The 21,735-nt window shown below is 35.9% G+C and overlaps 3 protein-coding genes across 4 annotated transcripts; 2 read left to right on the top strand and 1 right to left on the bottom strand.

Moving 5' to 3' along the window:
• Positions 1–5,261: 5,261 nt before the first annotated feature.
• Positions 5,262–7,447, top strand: LOC125420914 (selT-like protein). The gene is made up of 4 exons (XM_048468366.2): positions 5,262–5,492; positions 5,680–5,753; positions 6,646–6,964; positions 7,105–7,447. Exons 1-4 carry the CDS (start codon positions 5,325–5,327, stop codon positions 7,246–7,248), a joined length of 705 nt encoding a protein of 234 aa, XP_048324323.1. The 5' UTR covers positions 5,262–5,324; the 3' UTR covers positions 7,249–7,447.
• Positions 7,448–9,333: 1,886 nt separating this feature from the next.
• LOC132799646 (putative glycerol-3-phosphate transporter 5) lies at positions 9,334–11,740 on the top strand. Of its 2 annotated transcripts, XM_060812057.1 has the most exons (3): positions 9,338–10,494; positions 10,972–11,300; positions 11,429–11,740. In XM_060812057.1, exons 1-3 carry the CDS (start codon positions 9,504–9,506, stop codon positions 11,456–11,458), a joined length of 1,350 nt encoding a protein of 449 aa, XP_060668040.1. In that variant the 5' UTR covers positions 9,338–9,503; the 3' UTR covers positions 11,459–11,740. The 2 variants fall into 2 exon arrangements, with proteins under 2 accessions (XP_060668039.1, XP_060668040.1); XM_060812056.1 differs by having other exon boundaries at positions 9,334–10,494; positions 10,972–11,740.
• A 7,471-nt stretch (positions 11,741–19,211) lies between these two features.
• Positions 19,212–21,540, bottom strand: LOC125420940 (uncharacterized). Its single transcript, XM_060812060.1, has 3 exons — positions 21,282–21,540; positions 20,336–20,484; positions 19,212–19,494 (listed from the first exon to the last, which is right to left on the bottom strand). The coding sequence occupies exons 1-3, from the start codon at positions 21,379–21,381 to the stop codon at positions 19,417–19,419; spliced, it is 327 nt and encodes a 108-aa protein (XP_060668043.1). The 5' UTR covers positions 21,382–21,540; the 3' UTR covers positions 19,212–19,416.
• Between the last annotated feature and the right edge of the window lie 195 nt (positions 21,541–21,735).

The following is a 21,735-nucleotide window of genomic DNA, read 5'->3' as shown; positions in this document are numbered from 1 at the left end:
GTGTTGACTTGTGAAACATGAGGCAAGGAAGTAGTAGCATGTGGCACGGAAGTAGTAGGAGTAGGTGAGGAAAGACTTTCCCAAAACTTCAATAACATGTGAAGTGGAGCCACAAGAGGGACTGATGGGAGTTGGTGAGGAGGAGTGGTTGGCTATTGAAGCATGAGGCAAAGAAGTAGAGACTGGCAGGGAGTCTAAGAATATAGTTGGTTCTTGATAGGCCTGATTTGAAGAAGATAAAGCTGGCAAGCCCGAAGATGGTTCCTCATGTGTTGATGCCCAAGAAGTCATATCCTGTACAAAATTTGAAACGGGTAAAATAAAGGAAGGAAATACAAATGGAGCAGGAGATGGACTCGTTTTGTGGGTCCCAGCCTTTTCAAAAAAAGCATGTACATATTCATTAAAAATAATATTTGAGGACACATGTTTTTTCAGAAATCACACTGAGGCATCGATATCCTTTATGAGAGGGACTGTAACCAATAAAAACACATCTTTCGGAGTGAAAAGAAATTTTTCGTCAGCGGTAAGGCTTTAAAAAAAGAAAACACTCACATCCAGAGCTTTTCAAAAAGGAAAAATCAAAATTTTTATGAAATAATTTTTGAAAAGTGGATCGAAAAATTAAAATTTTAGTAGGGAGTCTATTTATTAAAAATGTGACAGTAGAACAAGCATCTCACTAATGCGAAAAAGGCATTGAACTTTGAGCAAGCAAAGTTAAAGCAGTTTCAATTATATGACGATGCTTACGTTCAATCTTGCCATTTTGGTTGTAAGTGTGGAGATAGGGATACTGAAAAATTATTCCAAAATTGTGTAAAACATTTTTAAGTGGACAATACTCACCTTCCCAATCAGCTTGGAAAACTTTAATTTTTTTATTAGTCAAGTTTTCTACCATTTTTTTAAAATGAAGGAAAATATTGGTTACCTCAGATTTTTGCTTTATAGGACATATCTAAGAAAACCTTGTAAAATTATCCTTAAATAACATATAATATATATCCTTCAATTGATATAGGTGTTGGGCCCCATTCATATGAGAAAACTAATTCTAACAGAGTGCGATTAAGAAGGAGAAGCAAACATCTGTTTATTTTTGCCTAATTGACAGAAGGTACAGAAAGACTCACAAGAAGAACTTATAGAAAAAGACTTGTTACATTGAGATGCAACTTTATTCATTATCATAGATGATAGATGACCAAGTCTATAGTGCCATAATTTAAACATAGGAAACTTAGTATTAAAAGAATAAAAATGTTCTAGACTATTATGTAAAGATGCTAGAAACAAATTAGAAGTCCTAGAAAAATTATTAGAGATTTTGGGCAGCAACACTTGATAGAGTCCATCTTTAAGCCTTTCTTGAAGTAATACCTTCTTTGAATCCTTGTCCTTCACAAAAACAAACTTTGAATTAAACTCCACAATGACATTATTATCTTTAATTAAACGAGATATACTTAACAAATTTCTAGTAATATTAGGAACATGTAACATTTTTTTATAAATGAAGTGAACCAGAATGAGTATTAAAGCTTGAATAACCAATATGTTTAATTTGTAAACCTTGACCATTACCGATAACGAGTTTGTCCTCTCCAAGATAATCATTCTTCTTGGTGATGTTTGAAGGATCAGAAGTAATATGATTCGTGGCACCACTATCCATTAGCCATTCAGGACTGGCAATCACATCACAAGAGGTATAAAAAGCATTGTTGTTATTTTAGACAGTAAAACCTTCAACATAACAATGGCAACATCCATCCGTACCATGTCATGGCAATTTGCAGATTTGACAAAAAATTCTATTACTATTATTATGCTGACCTCCTCTTCCACGTCCTTTGCTACGTCCATATGAGAAATTATTACCTTTCATATTTGAAAACCCACTGTTGGTATTAAACTCATAGCCACGAGTTGTATTTGTCACATGACCAAAATTAGTGTTTCGACCAGAAGCAAATTTTCTTCTGCTTGTCAGCAGCCTGAGCTGACATAATTTTAGGAGTATTGGCTTGAAGGATGCACACTTCCTGCTTTAACAAGAGATTGAATCTCTTCAACATCAAGAGGCATACAGCTGGAGTTAATATTTGCTACAATAGCATCATACTCCAGTGGTAATCCTGCTAATAGTTGCATAATAAAGTCCTCATCAGTAACATGAAAACTGTCCATTATTAAGGAGTCTACTATTCCCTTTAGTTTGGTTAAATACGCTGTCATGGACATTGATTCCTCCTTGGTTGTTTGAAATTGAACTTCCAACTGCATAATTTTTGCTCGTGATTGGCTACCGAAGAGACTTTCAATTGAGCACCAAAGTTGATAAGATGTTAGTGATGTCAGTGTTGTTGAAGCCTTAGTGAGCTATGTATGAATTTCTAGCAAGATGGAAGATAGTATCCATCTAAGAGTGACTGGTCTAGTCTTCTCCGTTTGTAATAGTCAGGATTTGGTGCTGAAGTTTGCACAGTCTGTCTATCGTTGGTGGAGGAAACAATCACCATGCTTGGTGGAGGAAGCAAGCTACCATCAATGAATGATTCCATGTTGCCTCGAATAATGGCAAGTAGCATCTGTAATCTCCAAATAAGATAATTATGTTGTTCCAGTTGAAAGGGAAAGCTATAGGTTGGAAGACTGACATCTGAAATGTTAGGAATAGCACGAACAGGGACAATGGCAGAGCAAGTAATGGTAGATGAAATGCTGGCCATTGGATGACAAAGTAACTCATTGGAGCTTTTAGAGAGGCTATGATACCATGTAAAATATTATTGACTTAATGAAATAATTGGAAGTGATATGTCCTATTGACCGTGTAAAGCATACCATATATACAACTAAGGGAGGCTTGTCTAAAGCCTTGATATAGTTACCAGATAAACACAAACTCACTAGCTTTACACATATAAACGTAAGCACACATACATGCAACAGATAATATAATAATACATATCTTCAACTAGGCCAGGTGGGCATCATTATCTTTTACTCTATCAATGGGGAAGAGAAGCGAGCTAAGATGGGATTGAGAAGTGATGGTGGTTGGTCTGATTGGGAAGGCAGAGGTCGGAGAGCAAACGACGAATGGAATCGATGGCATCGGAGATGGAAGAGAAAGCTGGCTCTGCTGCCATTTCAGGGGCTGGCAAGATGTTTAAAGGGTCAACATTAAATGTGGGTCGGGTTCGAAAAGCCGAACGAGCTTATGGGTTTTGGTTGTTGCGTTTCATGCATAATTGCCATTGACGTAGTTTAGAGAAAGAAGAGGAAGAAAGATAATAGTTATTCAAGATTTATAGTACTTTATTTGTCCCATCAACGAGGGAAAAGGGAATATGAATCCATTGCAAATGTATATTAAATTTTATTTTGTCATAATTAACCAAATAAAATTAGTCTATAAGGTTAGTTTCAGTCACATAACACACATACATATCTTTGTTATGCGTGTAACCTTATATATTGCAATACTCTTTTTTGCAAACATATATAATGCAATATTCTTAATACAAATTCTAGCTGCAATACTAGATTAATTAAATAAGGTTTTCTTTTTTCAGTTTCCAAAATTACCTTTTTGACCTTTTCTTTTTTGATTTTACATTATATTTTTTGAGAAAAAAAATTATTCCTTCAATAACACCAACAGTTTATCCTTTGTTTTTTTTCTTTTTTCATAAAATTTTATCCTTTATTTTATTCTAAAGATAAATTCAGAGTGACATCCAGAGGGGATCCTCCGTCAAGAGTGCTGGCTGGTTTTTCAAACAAACAAACCTTCGTCCCGTTAAAAAAAGAATGATCTAAAGACAGAAAGAAAAAGAGGTTGCTGGATATGTTGCAAGGAGAATCCAAGCATAAAACTTAAAAATTTATTTAAAAAAAGGGAAAAACAATAAATTAATTTTTATAAAACCGTATATAATTAGTTCGGAATTGTTAAAAAAACTTCTATCTCAACTTTGGTAAATATATTTAAAAGAAAAAAAGCAAAATCGTTGTATTTAGAACTAATATAATTCCATAATTATTAAAAAAATTTATGCCAATAACATAAAATAAAAAAATTAAAAAATATTATTTGTTATTATTGATAAATGATTACGAATATGATCTATATATTATATAGCAATTTAAATGATTATCTATATTTTTAAAATTTTAATATAAAAAAATAAAAATAAATATATCAATTAAATTTTATCATATAAAATAGTGACAAATATTAAAATTCATAATTAAAAAAAAAATATATATATATATATATATATATATATATATATAAAGAATAAACGGAAAATAGGCTAAATATAAAGACAAAAATAAGACAGCTTTGCCTCTCAAATTGCTTCCCAGCATATAGGCTTCTCAAAAAAGAAAGCATCAGTCCAGCCCATCAAGCCTGACGACACATAGGATAACCCATTAAAGAAGTAGTTATGGAATGTCCATGTTGCCAAACACACCCATCCTCCATTTCCAATCTCCCTCTACTCCTGAAGAAAGAAAGTACATAATTTAAACATGTATAAAACAAAGTTTAGTATATTCTGAGCCACACATGCGTATATTTTGTTGAAGGTGTATGTACTAAAATTGATTTATACACCTATCTAATAAAGAATATGCTTATTTCGTTAAGGATATCTTGAACTTTATCATCATCAGAATAATAGAACTAATACTATTATATATCAATTAATGATGGACATGTGGTGTAATTTAGTAGGATTTATTGCATAAAATAACTTATATGTATATTTAATTTGTTCCTCGTTACAAATCTATGTTAATTTTTTGACAAATTTTGTTACGAAATCGTTAGCTAATAACTTATATAACATATTATTGTTAAACCAACATTTTAAAGGTTCAAAATATTCCAAAAAAAGAACTATATTTTTACAATGAATTGTGTTAAAATTATATGCTTTAGGCATGGGAAATGGTTTATAATTTTTTAAATAACTATTCATTAAAATTTAAAATGTATGTTCCTGTGCGAATCTCAGTAATAACTTATTTGGGAAGTGGTCAAGGAGGGGAAACATGGGCATTGAACAACATATTAAAAAAAAACCAATGAGTTTCCAATTTAACGATGAGACATTTTTCAAAGTATGCATAGAATATCCCAACATATATATATATATATATATATATATTTTGGTTGCCGTGGCATTAGTAAAAGTGACGTCATCACGTGGCGTTGTTAAATAAGATGGTTTTGAGATTGTGAAAATGTTCAGTGGGTGTGCGATTGTTTGGTTGTGTAGGAATAAGGAGCAAAAGCAATAATGGATCGAGCACAGATGGTGCTGGTGGGATTACCGCTCTTCCTCTTCTTCACCGACCTCATTCATCTCTTCACTCCCCCACCACCACCACCACCACCTCCTCCACCTCATCACCACCACCACCACCATCACAAACAGCCCCCTCAAACCCTAGACTTCCCATCTCAGGTAATTCTTTTATTTTTGTGAATTTCTATAGCACGCGCATCTTTCATTCTTCGATTCAAAGCCTGTATTTTTAGATTTTCATTTTCAAGTTATTTCTATAGCTATCTTCGATTTGGAAAGCAAATAAATTAAGTATTATTTTGTTCTTTTTTTTGTTTATTTATTTTTATTTTGTTGAATTTCCCAGAAAGCAGTAGATATTGGAGGAATCGGGTTCGGCAATACGGTCAAGATTGATTTCTGTTCGTCTTGTTCCTATAAGTAATTCTCTTATTCTATCTATCTTTGCTTTGTTTTGGGTTCTTGGCAATTAGGGGTTTACTTGTTTGAATGTTTGTTTATATTGTTTTTATTGTTTTATGTGTGGTTATGAATAATAGGACTCCATAATTATTGATCTGTACCATAAGTTTGGAGTTTTTCTCTACTCGGAGTTGAGAGTGTGGGATATGCGTTTTTCACTTGGAATATCTATTCTTCTGTGAGACAAGTGCTTATTCTGTGCTTTGAACATCCAAATGCTGCCTCAAAACCACAAAATTTGTTTGCAAGATTTTTATCTGAATTTATTGCAATCTTGTTTGTGGTTATTGGCGAATTCTTTCCAATTTTTCAAAAAGCTTTCCTTTTTAAGTTGCAATTATGTCTATTGCAAGAGGTGTGTTTTCTGTTTGTGGGATTTTATCATGTCTACGAATTCAACCTCGGAAATATATTTTTACCTGCATATTAAAGGTTAATTCAGCAACAGAACAGTAGTACACTCTGCAAATATATGTGAATGTATATAGTTTTTTGATAAAATCATTAGTATTTTAATGTGCTTTTTTATCACTTTTAACTCTTTCAAGCTTTGTTAGTATTTTAACGTGCTTTTTTCAGTCAGTGTTTTGGTGCATAAAATTTCAAATCCCCATTAAGAATAAAAATGAAATGAGTAATTCAGTGTTTAGTAACTATTGGATGGTGAAAATTGGTAAAACCCATTCTTGTTGGGTTATCCTATGTATTTGTATATATTGTTTTTTTCCCTGATATTCTTTGTTAAGCATATTTTAAAATTAGTGTTGGAAATTGAGCCTACATTTCATTTTTCCACGTTCTTCATACAAGAATATTTTTGGATAAATTTTCTTTTGATGCATTCTTGTAGAGGGACAGCCATAACCATGAACAAGATGTTGGAGACTGCATTTCCTGGAGTTGAAGTGGTTCTTGCAAATTATCCACCGTCCTTTCCAAAGCGATTGCTAAGCAAGTTGGTTCCTGTTGTTCAAATTGGAGTCATGGGTATTGTTATTGCGGGTGAACAAATATTTCCAATGCTGGGATTTGTGGCGCCGCCTCCTTGGTACTATTCTTTGCGAGCAAATAAATTTGGGACCATTGCAACCAGTTGGCTTCTTGGGAATGTTGTGCAAAACTTCCTCCAAAGCACTGGAGCTTTTGAAGTGTACCTCAATGATGAGTTGGTTGGTGGCCTTTTCTAGATCATAAATTAATTTGAATCAGACTTACAACTACATGATTTTTATAGTTCTTACTTCTCATACAAGTTCATCACGTATGAATTTCGATGTCTCACTGTTTCTTTTCTCCTTCTATGTTTCAGATTTTCTCTAAACTAAAGGAGGGTAGGTTTCCAAGTGAGATTGAACTGAAATCGATTGTTGGAAAGAAGCTGGCCAATTCAAGAATCACAGATAGCATGGTCATTGGAGGAATCACAGATGGCCTTAACATTGGAGAATTATGATCCTACTTCACTTGTTGGGTTTAGAAGGTTATGTGAATGTAGATGGCAAGTGAGTCTTAAGTTGTATTAAAAATTTAGAGGTCACGTGAATGGCAGATGCCAAGTTATTCTGGTGGTTGTTTTGAAAATTTGATGACGAACTGAAGGTGCAACATATTATTAGAAACATAAATAGAAACTTAGATTTACTTTTTTTGTACGAGAATTTTATGCCGTCTTCTTCAAAGAGAAGCATTATGCTTGTTATCTTTTTTGGCTATCAGTATCCTACCTTTTCATTGAAAAGAGGATTGATTGAAATGGAGATGCAATCAATTTGAGCTAATGGTTATTAAGCATGCCGTGTGGATGGGTATGGGCTCTCCTCTCTATGGTTAGCCAGCCCTAGAAAAGTAAACGGGAAATTCGGCCCAATACCCACTAAAGCGAAGGGTTAATGATTCGTACCCTCTTCTTCTCAAGGCTTTTTTATTTACCCTCTATTTCCTATCTTACCCTGATTCAAAATTAAAAATTACTTTTCTTTCCTTTCTTCCTCCTTCCTGAGACACCAGAGTCCCTGGTCCCTGCACCTCTGCTTTCTTTTCTTTCTTCTTCCCTGAGAAAATCCGCACACAATTCAGATAAAAAAGAAAAATATAGTCCACCTCTGCTTTCCTTTCCTCCATGGGAAAACATCCCTCACCTCTCTTCTTACAAATATGACTCCGATCCCACCTCACTGGAAAGGAGCATGCGAGACGAGCTGTGGCTTTGCCAAACACCACTGCAATAAAAAAATACTCGTTGCCCAAATATTCTTTCATGGATACGAAGCCGCAACCAGAAAAATAAATCCCCTGATGGTCATGGAACACATATAGGAGCCACAGTCGTTGGCTTGCGGTACCAATCTTCTGGGCCATGCTTATGGAACGAATAGAGGAATGTCAACTGCTGCAAGAATTTCAGCTTACAAAGTTTGCTAGGTTGGCGGCTGTTTCAGCTTCGACATTCTCTTCGCTGCCGATATTGCTGTCGTTGACGGAGTCAACATTTTGTCGATGTCATTGGGTGGTGGAGTATCTTCTTCTATGATAGTTTATCGGTGGCTGCTTTTGGAGCGATGGAGATGGGTGTTTTTGTGTCCTGCTCTACTGGGAACGCAGGGCCAGACCCTGTCAGCCTCACAAATGTGTCCCCATGATCACCATGGTCAAAGCCAGCACCATGAATAGAGATTTTCCAATTTCCAATATATGTTGGGGCTTCAACTGGGTTGCACTAGTTTGGCTTCAGTGTACTACTTCCACTGGGACACACTTTGAGAGAGAGAACTTGAATGTTCGGAAGGGTTACCAGTAAGAGAGAGAGGGAAATTAAATATGAAACATAACAGGTAGGATATAGAGTAAGAGAGGAAGAGAAATTGTACGTCGGTATGGATTAAGGGTATAGTTGGAATAAAGAAAATAAGATGGGTAGATAAAAAAGTTTTGGAATGGAAGGGGTAGTTTTTGTTAGAGTCTTTAAAATGTGGGTATTGGGCCAAATTCCCCAAAGTAAACATGGGCAAGGGTAATCCCTACTTTAACACAGGGCTCCCTTAAGGCCTCTATTGGATAGCTGGATTCCTCAGACATTGATTATGTAATGGGGAATTTGGCCCAATAGCCCTGTAGGACCGAGCTTCATGAATTTTACCCCCTCAATTCATTTCTTTTTTGATCTACCCCTCCAATTTTTTAAAATTCCAAAATACCCTTATGTGTTATTTTTTTTATATGTTTTTTTCTTTCCTTTCTTCGACTTTTCCCCTCTATCTCTTTATCCATAACCAGACCTTAGGAGCCCTCTGTTTCCTTTCATGAATCGGCCGGATTGTAAGCGTGGAGACTGCGCGTTTTGAAGGAGATGGTGAAGAGGCGACTCAGAGAGAAAACTGCAGGATTTTAGAGAGCCCTAGGAGCAGAAGCAGAAGTAACAGGTAGGCAACAGCTCTAATTTTGGTTGTCTGTTAGTGGTGGATTCTATCAAAGCTCTCCAGAATCATAGTTGTCTTTTTTTATTTTTATTTTATTTTTTTATTTTTATAATATTATAATTAGTGAATTCACAGAGCTACTAATTAAGGTCCTCATCCATCATTGTCTTCTTCTTTGATCAATATATTTAGGGTTATATAAATTTTGAAGCTTTTTTTATGTCTAGGGGTTTCTGTGTAGATTGCTGTGTTGTTGTTGTTGTTGTTGTTGTTATTTTGAAGTTGGATTACAATGCCATCCAAAAATCTAAACCCACCTCCAGGTCTCAATCTCTTCCCATCTCTCAAACCCCCACAAAAAACTTTAGCTTTCCACCAAATCTTAGTCCTAGTAATAACTTTCCTCGCCTATGCTTCCTTTCATGCCTCTAGAAAACCTCCAAGCATTGTTAAGAGTGTTCTTGGACCAAATGATCACTCAAACTCATCCCTAACCGAGAGTAATTTGAACTCAACCTTATTGAATTCGAGCTCGATTGATGCTGGTTGGGCTCCTTTCAATGGTCCACGTGGAACACACCGGCTAGGCGAGCTAGATCTCGCATTTCTTTCCGTATATTCCATTGGAATGTATTTTTCTGGCCATGTCGGTGATCGGGTCCATTTGAGGTACTTTCTTGTGTTTGGTATGATAGGCAGTGGCATTTTTACAATAATGTTTGGCCTAGGGTATTGGTTGGGAGTTCATGTTTTGGGATTCTTTCTTGCTGTTCAAGTGGTTTGTGGATTGTTTCAGTCAGTTGGGTGGCCTTGTGTGGTGGCAATTGTGGGAAACTGGTCTGGGAAAGAAAAGAGGGGCTTGATAATGGGATTGTGGAATTCGCACACCTCTGTGGGAAACATTGTTGGATCAGTTTTAGCATCAGGTGTTTTAGAATTTGGGTGGGGATTTTCCTTTGTTTTGCCTGGAGTTTTGATGATTGTGGTTGGCATTGTAGTGTTTATGTTTCTCGTTGTTAGTCCGGATGATTTGGGGTTTGAGTCTCCCGGCAAGGAGATTGAAATGGATGCGGAAGTTGATAGTGTAAGGAGTTCAGAGGAGAAAGTGGAGTCAGAGAAAGCTGGTCTTCTTGAAACAGGGGACTCTGATTCTTTAGCCGCAATTGGATTCTTTGAGGCATGGAGGCTACCAGGTGTAGCACCATTTGCTTTCTGTCTCTTCTTTTCAAAGCTAGTGGCTTACACTTTTCTATACTGGTTGCCCTTCTACATAAGGCACACAGGTACTTGGTCAAATAGGATGAGTTTATATGAATATGCCATAAAAATTTTCCTATAGGTTGTGCTATGACTTTCCTTTCAGAGTTGGATTATATTTGTCTTCTTGTGGTTAGTGCTCTATAATGCATCATGAATTGGCAATGGCAAGATGAGAATCTTGTCTCTGTTTCTTTGTTATTATTGTTATTATTATTATTATTTACTCTTTTCTTTCATGAAGAATGATGAGCATAAGAAACTCTTTGGCATCTGTGAACATACAGCTAAATCTGCTTTGTTTTGGGACTGCCAATAGGTTTCTTTTTCTGTGTCTTTCCCCATAAAGATAAATATGCCTTTGGGTATTTAATTTTTATCATGAAATAATTAAAGACTGCTAAACGATCAAATCTGCTTAATTTTCATGGGCTCCCCTATGCATTTGAATGTGTTACAATTTACAAGGTTCTCTTATTTATGAATTCTGTTTGGCATTTTAGCTGTTGCGGGAGTGCATTTGTCACACAAAACTGCTGGGATCCTTTCAACTATATTTGATATGGGAGGAGTCCTTGGAGGAATTTTGGCGGGATTCATCTCTGATGTAATTGAAGCTCGTGCTGTTACATCAATTGTATTCTTGTTGCTATCAATTCCAACCCTCCTTTTCTACAGGGTTTATGGAAGCATCTCCATGTTTGCCAATATTAGTTTGATGTTTCTTTCTAGATTGCTTGTAAATGGTCCATACTCACTCATTACAACGGCTGTTGCTACTGATCTTGGTACTCAGACCATGGTTGGAGGAAATTCTCGTGCATTAGCTACTGTAAGTGCAATTATAGATGGCACTGGTTCTGTTGGGGCAGCTTTAGGCCCACTATTGGCAGGGTATATTTCCACTAGGGGATGGAACAATGTCTTCTTAATGCTAATTCTTTCTATTTTCCTTGCAAGTTTGTTCTTGATTCGTGTTGCCAGAACTGAGATTAAAGCGAAGTTGAATGAGGGAAAATGGTTTTGGAACAGCATAGGCGGTCATTGATGGATGGAGGATTTCTTCTAATGCTTCATTTATGCATGGGTTTTTTCTGGTCAGATTAGTTCATTTGGGGAAGAATACGGTCATGGATTAGTTACTTGAGCCATTATACATGTATGTATTTTGTATCTTATTCATTTTACACAGGTTAGTAGCTCTTATACATGTATAGAACCTATAAATTCCACAAGATATAAAATTTGTTCAACTTCTTTTTGGTTTCGGTATTTATCCCTAGTCCCTCTATCTGTTAAATCAGGTTTTTTTTGTTGTTTTATTCCTTTCATAACCAGGCATTGATAACTGTACCCTCTAATAAATTTTATATTTTTGCTAGAAATTTTTGATGTTTTTAAGTTGACAATTCTTTTACATACCCTTTTTATCTGATTTGCTTTTTCGTCGATGGAATGTACGATCCTGGAGCTGTGCAACGGTTTTAAAGAATTGAGGTATATGGTGCCATATCATAAAGGTAAGCCATAGCGGCTGAACCACTGGCTCTTTCCCTATAATAACCCCTCACCATCCAGTAATATAATGGAAAGAATGATACATAAGTAGGGGAATTTGGCCCAATACCCCTGTAGGACCGAGCTTCATGAATTTTACCCCCTCAATTCATTTCTTTTTTGATCTACCCCTCCAATCTTTTAAAATCCCAAAATACCCTTATGTGTTTTTTTTTTTATATGTTTTTTTCTTTCCTTTCTTCGACTTTTCCCCTCCATCTCTTTATCCATAACCAGACCTTAGGAGCCCTTTATTTCCTTTCATGAATCGGCCGGATTGTAAGCGTGGAGACTGCGCGTTTTGAAGGAGATGGTGAAGAGGCGACTCAGAGAGAAAACTGCAGGATTTTAGAGAGCCCTAGGAGCAGAAGCAGAAGCAACAGGTAGGCAACAGCTCTAATTTTGATTTTCTGTTAGTGGTGTTGGGAATTTTTTTTTTTTTGGGAGAAATTGTGAAAGAGAAATTGTGAAAGTTGTGTTCTGGTTTTTTTTTTTTTTTAAATAACGGTGGTGGTAGGCATTTCTTGCTGAGAGATATGTATGATGATATGATTCTGGATGGAGTACAGCCAAGTAGGGATACATTCCATTCTGTCATCAGTTAGTGGAAAGGTGCTTTCATGTTTGTTATCATGGACTTTCATTCTTTCTGGAATTTTCTGTTTGGTTGATTTTGTTTTGTTGCAGGTGGATAAGAAAAATGCTCATTTCTTTGGTGTTCTGATCAACGAGCAACAAGCCGAGTGTGGTATTGTAGAAAGAGTTACTTCAAATGCACAAAGCAAATTTAAGGTATGTATATTTCATATTTTTGCATTTAAATTGTTTATATACCATGTTTGATGACTATGAACTCTCTCTCTCTCTCTCTCTGCATCTGCATTTTCTTTTGTGTTGCTGGTGTGACATTAAATTTATAATCTAATTGCTTTATTTTCCAGTTACTTTATTTCGAGCAAGATGTGAATGGCGGTTATGGTTTGGCCCTACAGGTACCATATCTTCTTTCCTATTGTGTCTCCAATCCATTTTCCATTTTATAGTGCATATGGTTTTTGCATTCTGAAAGCTGTCATGGTTGTTTAAAAAATTTGAAGCATAGATGGAGTTAACAGTGCCAATGATCATATACAATTGGTAGAAATGTTTTGTAATAATCTTGTCATGTTAAACTTTCTGCTGTTATATCCTTCAATTTCTAAGTACTATGCGTCTCTAATTTATTTTCAAAGCATAAAATTGTGGCTGTGAAATTGTGATTTTGAATATCACACATGGGTAGAACTTAAAATTAGTAACCTACCTGTGAATGTGACAATGATGCTCAACTTCTCTTTTCAAGTGAATGTCATTGCATTGTTTCAAGTGGTCAAGTGGTATTGGTGTGGCATTTCAATGTATTTCTGTTCAGTCCTCTGACCTCATTCCCAAGGGCTTTCTTACTTGCAATTTGACTACAATCCTTTAAACAATTGACTTATATAATTCTACTATGATTTTATGTAGCATGCTTCTTTTTATTTTACTTTGGTTCAGCAAATCTTTACCTTTAGTCAATAATTTTGTCATATGGAAATGCTTTTTTTCCCCCCACCCCTCATCAAGCCATCTAAATTTCAATATATATCATTGACACACAAAAATCATGACAGTCAATTGCCTATTTAATTAAAATTCATTTAGCAGAATCTCTTCCTATGCACATGCATTTGACATTAGTGTGGTCTCTTTACAGATGGATAATTGATCCTCTTCTGGAGGTCAATGTACCATCAAAACGCACACCATGGCCTGATGCCCCTCCTGAACTCCCTACCAATGAAAATGTAGTGTTGGGCATCCAAAAGCATGCTGTAAAGCATGCTACAAAGACCCGCACATCTAGATCAAAGAGACGAAGCAAGAGAAAGCATGACACAAGAACGGTGGACACACAGGTTGCTTCAAAGCATTCTGAACAAATTTGAAAATCTTAGCACGAAGACGGCTAGAGATGCATGCTGCTGTGTGAATTTTAGGCATCATTCTTCAGCATCATAAAAAAATTTGAATTGCAAAGGCTTATTAGCACAGAGGCAGATGGCCTAACCTGGTATATGTGAAAAGAATCCTTCACGCTGGGCCAGTTGATAAAAGGCATTGGAGTTTGAATTTTCACTTAATTTTTCACAAATTTTTTCTTTCTTTTATATATTTTTGTTTGGGATATCAGGATTCTGGTTCAGCATGAGGTATGCCAGCAAAGTCTTGCCGTGTCTGCTACCTTGTAGGACTTTGTATCCAATATGTTTCGAATCTTATACATAATCTTGGAACATAGGAATTATAGAGTTGTGTTCAGCTGGATTTTTGTAGAAAAAAAGATACCAAAATGTAATAAACAAAAAAGAAAAAAAAAAAAAAAAAGGAAACTTCCATATTTGTGAAAGGATCCAATTTCTTCCATATTCAGATTTTGTTTTTAGTTTTTGTACATGATTCTCTTATCAATAACTGTTCACCATCGGTAATTCCCGAGGAAATCTTCGGTAAACTACAAATACCCTCTGGAAAAATTACCGACAGTTTCGTCGGTAATTCCCGATGGTGTACAGTACGGCATATTTTGCCAATTTTTTGGACCCCACAAGGCCCCTAATGTGTGTTGAATGAAAAAACATGCAAAACATGTATTCTATAATTGTACTAAGGATAGAAAATCCCAAAATTGGATAAAAGTGTATCAAAGTTTGCAAAAAATAAGCTAACTGTTCACCCTCGGTAAATTACCGACGAAACTGTCGGGCAACTATAAATGCCCTCTGGCAAAAGTACCGACAGTTTCGTCGGTAATTTCCCGAGTGTGTACAGTACGTATTATTTTGCCATTTTTTTTACCCCACAAGGCCCCTAAGGTGTGTTGAATGAAAAAGCATGCAAAACATGGATTCTGTAATTGTACTAAGGAGAGAAAATCAAAAAATTTCATAAAAGTGTATCAAAGTTTGCAAAAAATTGATGACTGTTCACCCTCGGGAAATTACCGACGAAACTGTCGGGAAACTACAAATGCCCTCTGGAAAAATTACCGACAGTTTCGTCGGTCATTTCCCGAGGATGTACAGTACGTATTGTTTTGCCAATTGTTTTTACCCCACAAGGCCCCTAAGGTGTGTTGAATGAAAAAGCATGCTAAACATGGATTCTATAATTGTACTAAGGAGAGAAAATCAAAAAATTTCATAAAACTGTATCAAAGTTTGCAAAAAATTGATGACTGTTCACCCTCGGGAAATTACTAACGAAACTGTCGGGAAACTACAAATGCCCTCTGGAAAAATTACCGACAGTTTCGTCGGTAATTTCCCGAGGATGTACAGTACGTATTGTTTTGCCAATTGTTTTTACCCCACAAGGCCCCTAAGGTGTGTTGAATGAAAAAGCATGCTAAACATGGATTCTATAATTGTACTAAGGAGAGAAAATCAAAAAATTTCATAAAAGTGTATCAAAGTTTGCAAAAAATTGATGACTGTTCACCCTCGGGAAATTACCGACGAAACTGTCGGGAAACTACAAATGCCCTCTGGAAAAATTACCGACAGTTTCGTCGGTAATTTCCCGAGGATGTACAGTACGTATTGTTTTGCCAATTTTTTTTACCCCACAAGGCCCCTAAGGTGTGTTGAATGAAAAAACATGCAAAACATGGATTCTATAATTGTACTAAGGAGAGAAAATCAAAAAATTTCATAAAAGTGTATCAAAGTTTGCAAACAATTGATGACTGTTCAACCTCGGGAAATTACCGACGAAACTGTCGGGAAACTACAAATGCCCTCTGGAAAAATTACCGACAGTTTCGTCGGTAATTTCCCGAGGATGTACAGTACGTATTGTTTTGCCAATTTTTTTTACCCCACAAGGCCCCTAAGGTGTGTTGAATGAAAAAACATGCAAAACATGGATTCTATAATTGTACTAAGGAGAGAAAATCAAAAAATTTCATAAAAGTGTATCAACGTTTGCAAAAAATTGATGACTGTTCACCCTCGGGAAATTACCGACGAAACTGTCGGGAAACTACAAATGCCCCCTGGAAAAATTACCGACAGTTTCGTCGGTAATTTCCCGAGGATGTACAGTACGTATTGTTTTGCCAATTTGTTTTACCCCACAAGGCCCCTAAGGTGTGTTGAATGAAAAAACATGCTAAACATGGATTCTATAATTGTACTAAGGAGAGAAAATCAAAAAATTTCATAAAAGTGTATCAAAGTTTGCAAAAAATTGATGACTGTTCACCCTCGGGAAATTACCGACGAAACTGTCGGGAAACTACAAATGCCCTCTGGAAAAATTACCGACAGTTTCGTCGGTAATTTCCCGATGATGTACAGTACGTATTGTTTTGCCAATTTTTTTTACCCCACAAGGCCCCTAAGGTGTGTTGAATGAAAAAACATGCAAAACATGGATTCTATAATTGTACTAAGGAGAGAAAATCAAAAAATTTCATAAAAGTGTATCAAAGTTTGCAAAAAATTGATGACTGTTCAACCTCGGAAAATTACCGACGAAACTGTCGGGAAACTACAAATGCCCTCTGGAAAAATTACCGACAGTTTCGTCGGTAATTTCCCGAGGATGTACAGTACGTATTGTTTTGCCAATTTTTTTTACCCCACAAGGCCCCTAAGGTGTGTTGAATGAAAAAACATGCAAAACATGGATTCTATAATTGTACTAAGGAGAGAAAATCAAAAAATTTCATAAAAGTGTATCAACGTTTGCAAAAAATTGATGACTGTTCACCCTCGGGAAATTACCGACGAAACTGTCGGGAAACTACAAATGCCCCCTGGAAAAATTACCGACAGTTTCGTCGGTAATTTCCCGAGGATGTACAGTATGTATTGTTTTGCCAATTTTTTTTACCCCACAAGGCCCCTAAGGTGTGTTGAATGAAAAAACATGCTAAACATGGATTCTATAATTGTACTAAGGAGAGAAAATCAAAAAATTTCATAAAAGTGTAGCAAAGTTTGCAAAAAATTGATGACTGTTCACCCTCGGGAAATTACCAACGAAACTGTCGGGAAACTACAAATGCCCTCTGGAAAAATTACCGACAGTTTCGTCGGTCATTTCCCGAGGATGTACAGTACGTATTGTTTTGCCAATTGTTTTTACCCCACAAGGCCCCTAAGGTGTGTTGAATGAAAAAACATGCTAAACATGGATTCTATAATTGTACTAAGGAGAGAAAATCAAAAAATTTCATAAAAGTGTATCAAAGTTTGGAAAAAATTGATGACTGTTCACCCTCGGGAAATTACCAACGAAACTGTCGGGAAACTACAAATGCCCTCTGGAAAAATTGTAATTGCTGAATTACAATATGTAATTTAATAATGCTGAAGCACTAAAGTAAAGTATACTAAGTTGTCTAAATGATACCTGATGCTTTTGTTGGTCAATAACAGAACTAAGCATCTTCCTTAACGCTGCCATCTCTTTATTTAATTCATCAACTTTTGCCTCCAAGCAAGCAAGCTAATCAATATCAATATTCAAAACATAAGTCAACATATATTAGTACAACATATGAAATACAAATTTGCGTGCAAGTAACAATTGCATACCCTGAAATTAGAATCTGGAGGGCCACTAGAATGCTCCCCAGCTTTGGATGCATCTTTAGCTCTAACATCTTTAGCGCCAACTATTGGTGCTACAATTGGAGGTGACGTTTATCATCACCCAATATCAACCTGATTGCGATGGCTGTTACCATTATCTTCTGCTTTGTGATAATTTTACAAGGTAATGATACCTCTGCTTATTGGGGTTATGTCTCTTGTTTTAGGGTAACTTTACAAGGTGAAGATAACTGTATTGGTATATTTGTTTTCTAACTTTCAGGTATCTTGGGTTCTCGTGTATGATGTGATGCAGTTTCCTGTGTTCATCTTCAAAATTGTAAAACCGTATGGATTCATGTACGATTTGCCCATCGATCTTTTTCCTTTATTTTTGTTGTATTCTTTTATAATTACTCCAGTGGGCAATATGAATTCATCTTTCGATCAGGCTGTATGGGGAACCAATCTCATACATATTGTCACCACACGTAGCACTGGCAGGCATGAATTAGCAACCAAATGTTCTATCATCCTTTTGTGTATCTGTTCATGAGTATGACCTGTTTCAAGTACTTTCTCCTATGTTTTTTGTTCGCAAGCTTGAGAATAGTTTTCATGTTATAATCTTTGTGACTACACGATACATTGTAATAGGCTTTTTTGAATTCGGGAACTTGCTCCAGATGTGATTGCAGTGTAAACGAACTACAAACCAGGGAGCAATGTAGTGGTTTTCGATGGCATGAAGCAAGTTTTGTACCCATAACAACCCATCTGGACCTTGCTCCTCTCTACCCACGTATGTTTTCTCTATACCGGTCGAGTTCTCATATAAACTGTCTGCAGCTATTGCTAACATGGATTTTGTGAGTTCTAACCAGAAGTTACCTTATGTTTTATCTTATAGGTACCTCTATTGGGTCCATTGTAGAATTTGTATACATCAGAAGATATGATGAGAATGTTGAAGTGCCTAAGACTCCAAGCATGTACATCAGTTGTCACTGGCATTATGGCAGTCTTTAAAACCAATTGTGTATTCAGCCAACTCCATTCAGTTGGAGTTTTGAGGCCGATTAAGTTTGAAGATACTATGCCTATGTTGCTTCTTAGTTTACTATATGATTTTCGCTTTTATTTTATAGATGAAAGCAACTTGTTTGGCTTTGAGCATGATAAGGAGCTCTGAATTCTTCCATTTATCTTAGACATAAGGTCTCGAGTTCGACTACCATTTAGATGAGTATTATGTTTCGAGACACAAACAGAGAGAGCTGAATTTGGCTTACAGAACAGAGTACCAAGTTTGAGGTTGTAACGAGTTTTTAAAGAGCTATTTCTTCATGTAGCAGAAACAGCAGAATACAATAACGGAGAATTCTATTGCATAGTCTATGCCTCTGTTACTACTGTAAACATTATTGCTGGATGAATATTCATTACTAATTCAACTTCTTACTTGTTTTTTAAACTAAGTTGAACTAATTAAAACTCATTTATCCTATTATTTGGTTATCCGGGATAAAGTTGATAATTAAACAAATTAATTTGAACCAGAAGGATATCAAAATAATTCGAAACTTCACAATGATAATGGGCTTATCAAGGCATTGTGAACGTTGAACACCAGATGACATCAAATTCTGCATGTTTCCTACATCACTCTGCAATGACATCTTTACTAAGAAACAAAAGTAAAACCTGCATAGTTCCACCTGTAATGTGACATTTGATACATTCTCAATAAGCAAGCTAGTCCTAAACTAGTTAGGATTTCATTGGTACCGCTCGAGGCCTCCATAGTCCCAGCCTATACTTGTGGGCGTGTGTCAATATCAGCTTCCTCTGAAAAACAAAAATCATATTCAGATATAAGTAATCTAATCTCTTCAAACCATCAAATGAAGCTAAGTCCCAAAGAACTTAATCCTAAAGAAAACCGCAACTTTCATTACGCCTTTCACCAACAAATTTAACAAGTAGCAGAACAAAAAATATATGCACTACTTTTAACTCTTTCTTCTTAGATAGAGAAATGAAGAAGAAGACAAGGCCAGTATTTCAGAAGCAAAAGTCAGTACAACAAGACAAGAAAATATTACATCACTTAGGGAAGAAGCCTAAACTCATTTGAGTCAGTATTTAGAAAGTTTATATCATTACCAAATATAAAGCAACACATACTCCGGCACTGCATTTCAATTTTGGTAAACATTTTCGTTAAATAACATCTTTTCTTTCTACCAGTATGATATAAATGACAGCTCTCAAAGCAATTCTGCATGCTGTCTTCCTGAAACATTTTCACTTTTGCCCAGTAAAACAAAAATATTTGCAACCATTGGAACAGAACAAAGAACAAAACTCCAGAACTAGGGTGATTTCAAGTTGCAGTACCATTGCCAAACTAAAAGATAAATTAACCATTCCCGGATAGTCAGAGTTTCCTTTAAGCATCCCTAAACTTTCTTCGTTAGAAGAGTTTAAGAAACCATAAACATAAATTAATCACCCTACTTTTCATGAAATCTTTCACTTAGATTTAAGCAAGCAATCTATAACCAAATTTTCTGATCTGCAATACTATCAGATGTATTGACGGATATACTGAAAGAATTATAATATACCCAAAAGGCAGAGGGCTTCAAGTATGTGCATATATAGTAGATAAAGATTTAGGAAATACCTGTTTGCAAGGGATGCCAAGTTTCTTCAGCCTGAGCGTCCGAGTGACAAGCAGTTTCTGGAAGTCGCCCACCTCGGTTTCAAGCTTAGCCGCATGGGATTCCACCCCTTTGCCTATTCCATTTAAAAATTCTGGAATTCCAACTTTCGCTGCAACAAAAGCAACAACTTTAGATCTCCTACTGACTATAACACTTTCACAGTAATCTAATCTAATTCTAACAAATTTTATTTCATATAAACTTTCATGCTCAAGTACATCACTCATCAGGAAGCATGAATCTTGCTCACTTGAGCCAACATAAAACATGATTTGTAGGATTAATTCCCAGTCACTAAAAGTAAAATCACCAAAACAGAGAACATCAAATTCTGCTTTTCTTCATCTTTATCAGTCATTTAGCAACCAGACAAGAGTGAACACGGTTTTTCAATGCTATAATAACGTTGAAACAAAAACCATGTTTCTTTTTCCAACTTAAAGAGTTATTCAGCATTCAGTAATCAGCTTGGTATAGATAAGTTTCTCAAATAATGATAAATAAATTATAAACCAATATTTCCTTTTCCTTTATTCCCCATCTTTCTCACCAACCAAACAATGCGGGAAACTAAGCATAATCAACCTTATTCATCATTTTTTCCTCTATGTTTCCTATCTGTGAATCTATTAACTTCAATACCAGCCAAGTTTCTCACTCTGTAAATCCTGGATTTACACATAAAATTAAATTTTACCCATTTCGATTCAAACTCAACAGCCAAAAACAGCTACTTGGATCTCTCTTTCTATCGACAATTTTTTTACAAAGTTCAAATCACAAAATTCACAAGAACCCAGAAAAATTTTCTTCTTTATCAATTCTCTTTTCTTGCTCTGGGAACCGAACAGAAAGTAAGAAAATCTTTTTATGGGTTACTAAACCCAGGACAAAAAAATCACTAACCTGCATAAGGGGATGGCTTGGAGAAGAATCTAGCGAACCCAGTTGGTGAAAGGGGTTGAGAAATTGGGCTCCCCTTGAAGAGCATTTGCCTCCATGCCATCTTCTTCAATCTTCAACTTTCTCTGCGCTAGATCACACAGTACCGCGCCGACGGCTGACTGAAAAGCCGCGATCTCCACAAAATGGTCTCGATGATACGGCCTCTGGTTCTCACGCCATGGGTTTTTGCGCTCACCAAGTGTTTTTTTTTTATATTTTAAAATAAATAAAAGGATATGTAAGTAATTGTTTTTTGTTTGAGGGTTATAAGGGATATTAAGGGGTAGATAAAAAAAGAAATGAATTGAGAGGGCAAAACTCATGAAGCTCGGTCCTTAGGGGGTATTGGGCCAAATTCCCCTTATGTAATAGACGGCTTGCTAGGACAGTACGAGGCTTCTCAAGACATGGAAAA

Source organism: Ziziphus jujuba, chromosome 10 (genome assembly GCF_031755915.1).
Source record: "Ziziphus jujuba cultivar Dongzao chromosome 10, ASM3175591v1".
NCBI classification, from domain to species: Eukaryota; Viridiplantae; Streptophyta; class Magnoliopsida; order Rosales; family Rhamnaceae; genus Ziziphus; species Ziziphus jujuba.
The sequence above is the reverse complement of the archived record's forward strand: the minus strand, read 5'-3'. Positions and strand labels throughout refer to the sequence as shown.

What these genes read in the sequence shown, in the direction of transcription:
- LOC125420914 (XM_048468366.2), top strand. Translation starts at nt 5,325, where the DNA reads ATGGATCGAGCACAGATGGTGCTGGTGGGATTACCGCTCTTCCTCTTC. An exon ending in TGTTCGTCTTGTTCCTATAA is followed by an intron (nt 5,754 to 6,645) that starts GTAATTCTCTTA and finishes GCATTCTTGTAG; the next exon opens with AGGGACAGCCATAACCATGA. An exon ending in TGTACCTCAATGATGAGTTG is followed by an intron (nt 6,965 to 7,104) that starts GTTGGTGGCCTT and finishes TCTATGTTTCAG; the next exon opens with ATTTTCTCTAAACTAAAGGA.
- LOC132799646 (XM_060812056.1), top strand. Translation starts at nt 9,504, where the DNA reads ATGCCATCCAAAAATCTAAACCCACCTCCAGGTCTCAATCTCTTCCCA. An exon ending in CTTCTACATAAGGCACACAG is followed by an intron (nt 10,495 to 10,971) that starts GTACTTGGTCAA and finishes TTGGCATTTTAG; the next exon opens with CTGTTGCGGGAGTGCATTTG.
- LOC125420940 (XM_060812060.1), bottom strand. Translation starts at nt 21,381, where the DNA reads ATGGCATGGAGGCAAATGCTCTTCAAGGGGAGCCCAATTTCTCAACCC. An exon ending in CAAGCCATCCCCTTATGCAG is followed by an intron (nt 20,485 to 21,281) that starts GTTAGTGATTTT and finishes CTTTTGTTGCAG; the next exon opens with CGAAAGTTGGAATTCCAGAA. An exon ending in TTGGCATCCCTTGCAAACAG is followed by an intron (nt 19,495 to 20,335) that starts GTATTTCCTAAA and finishes TTTGTTTTTCAG; the next exon opens with AGGAAGCTGATATTGACACA.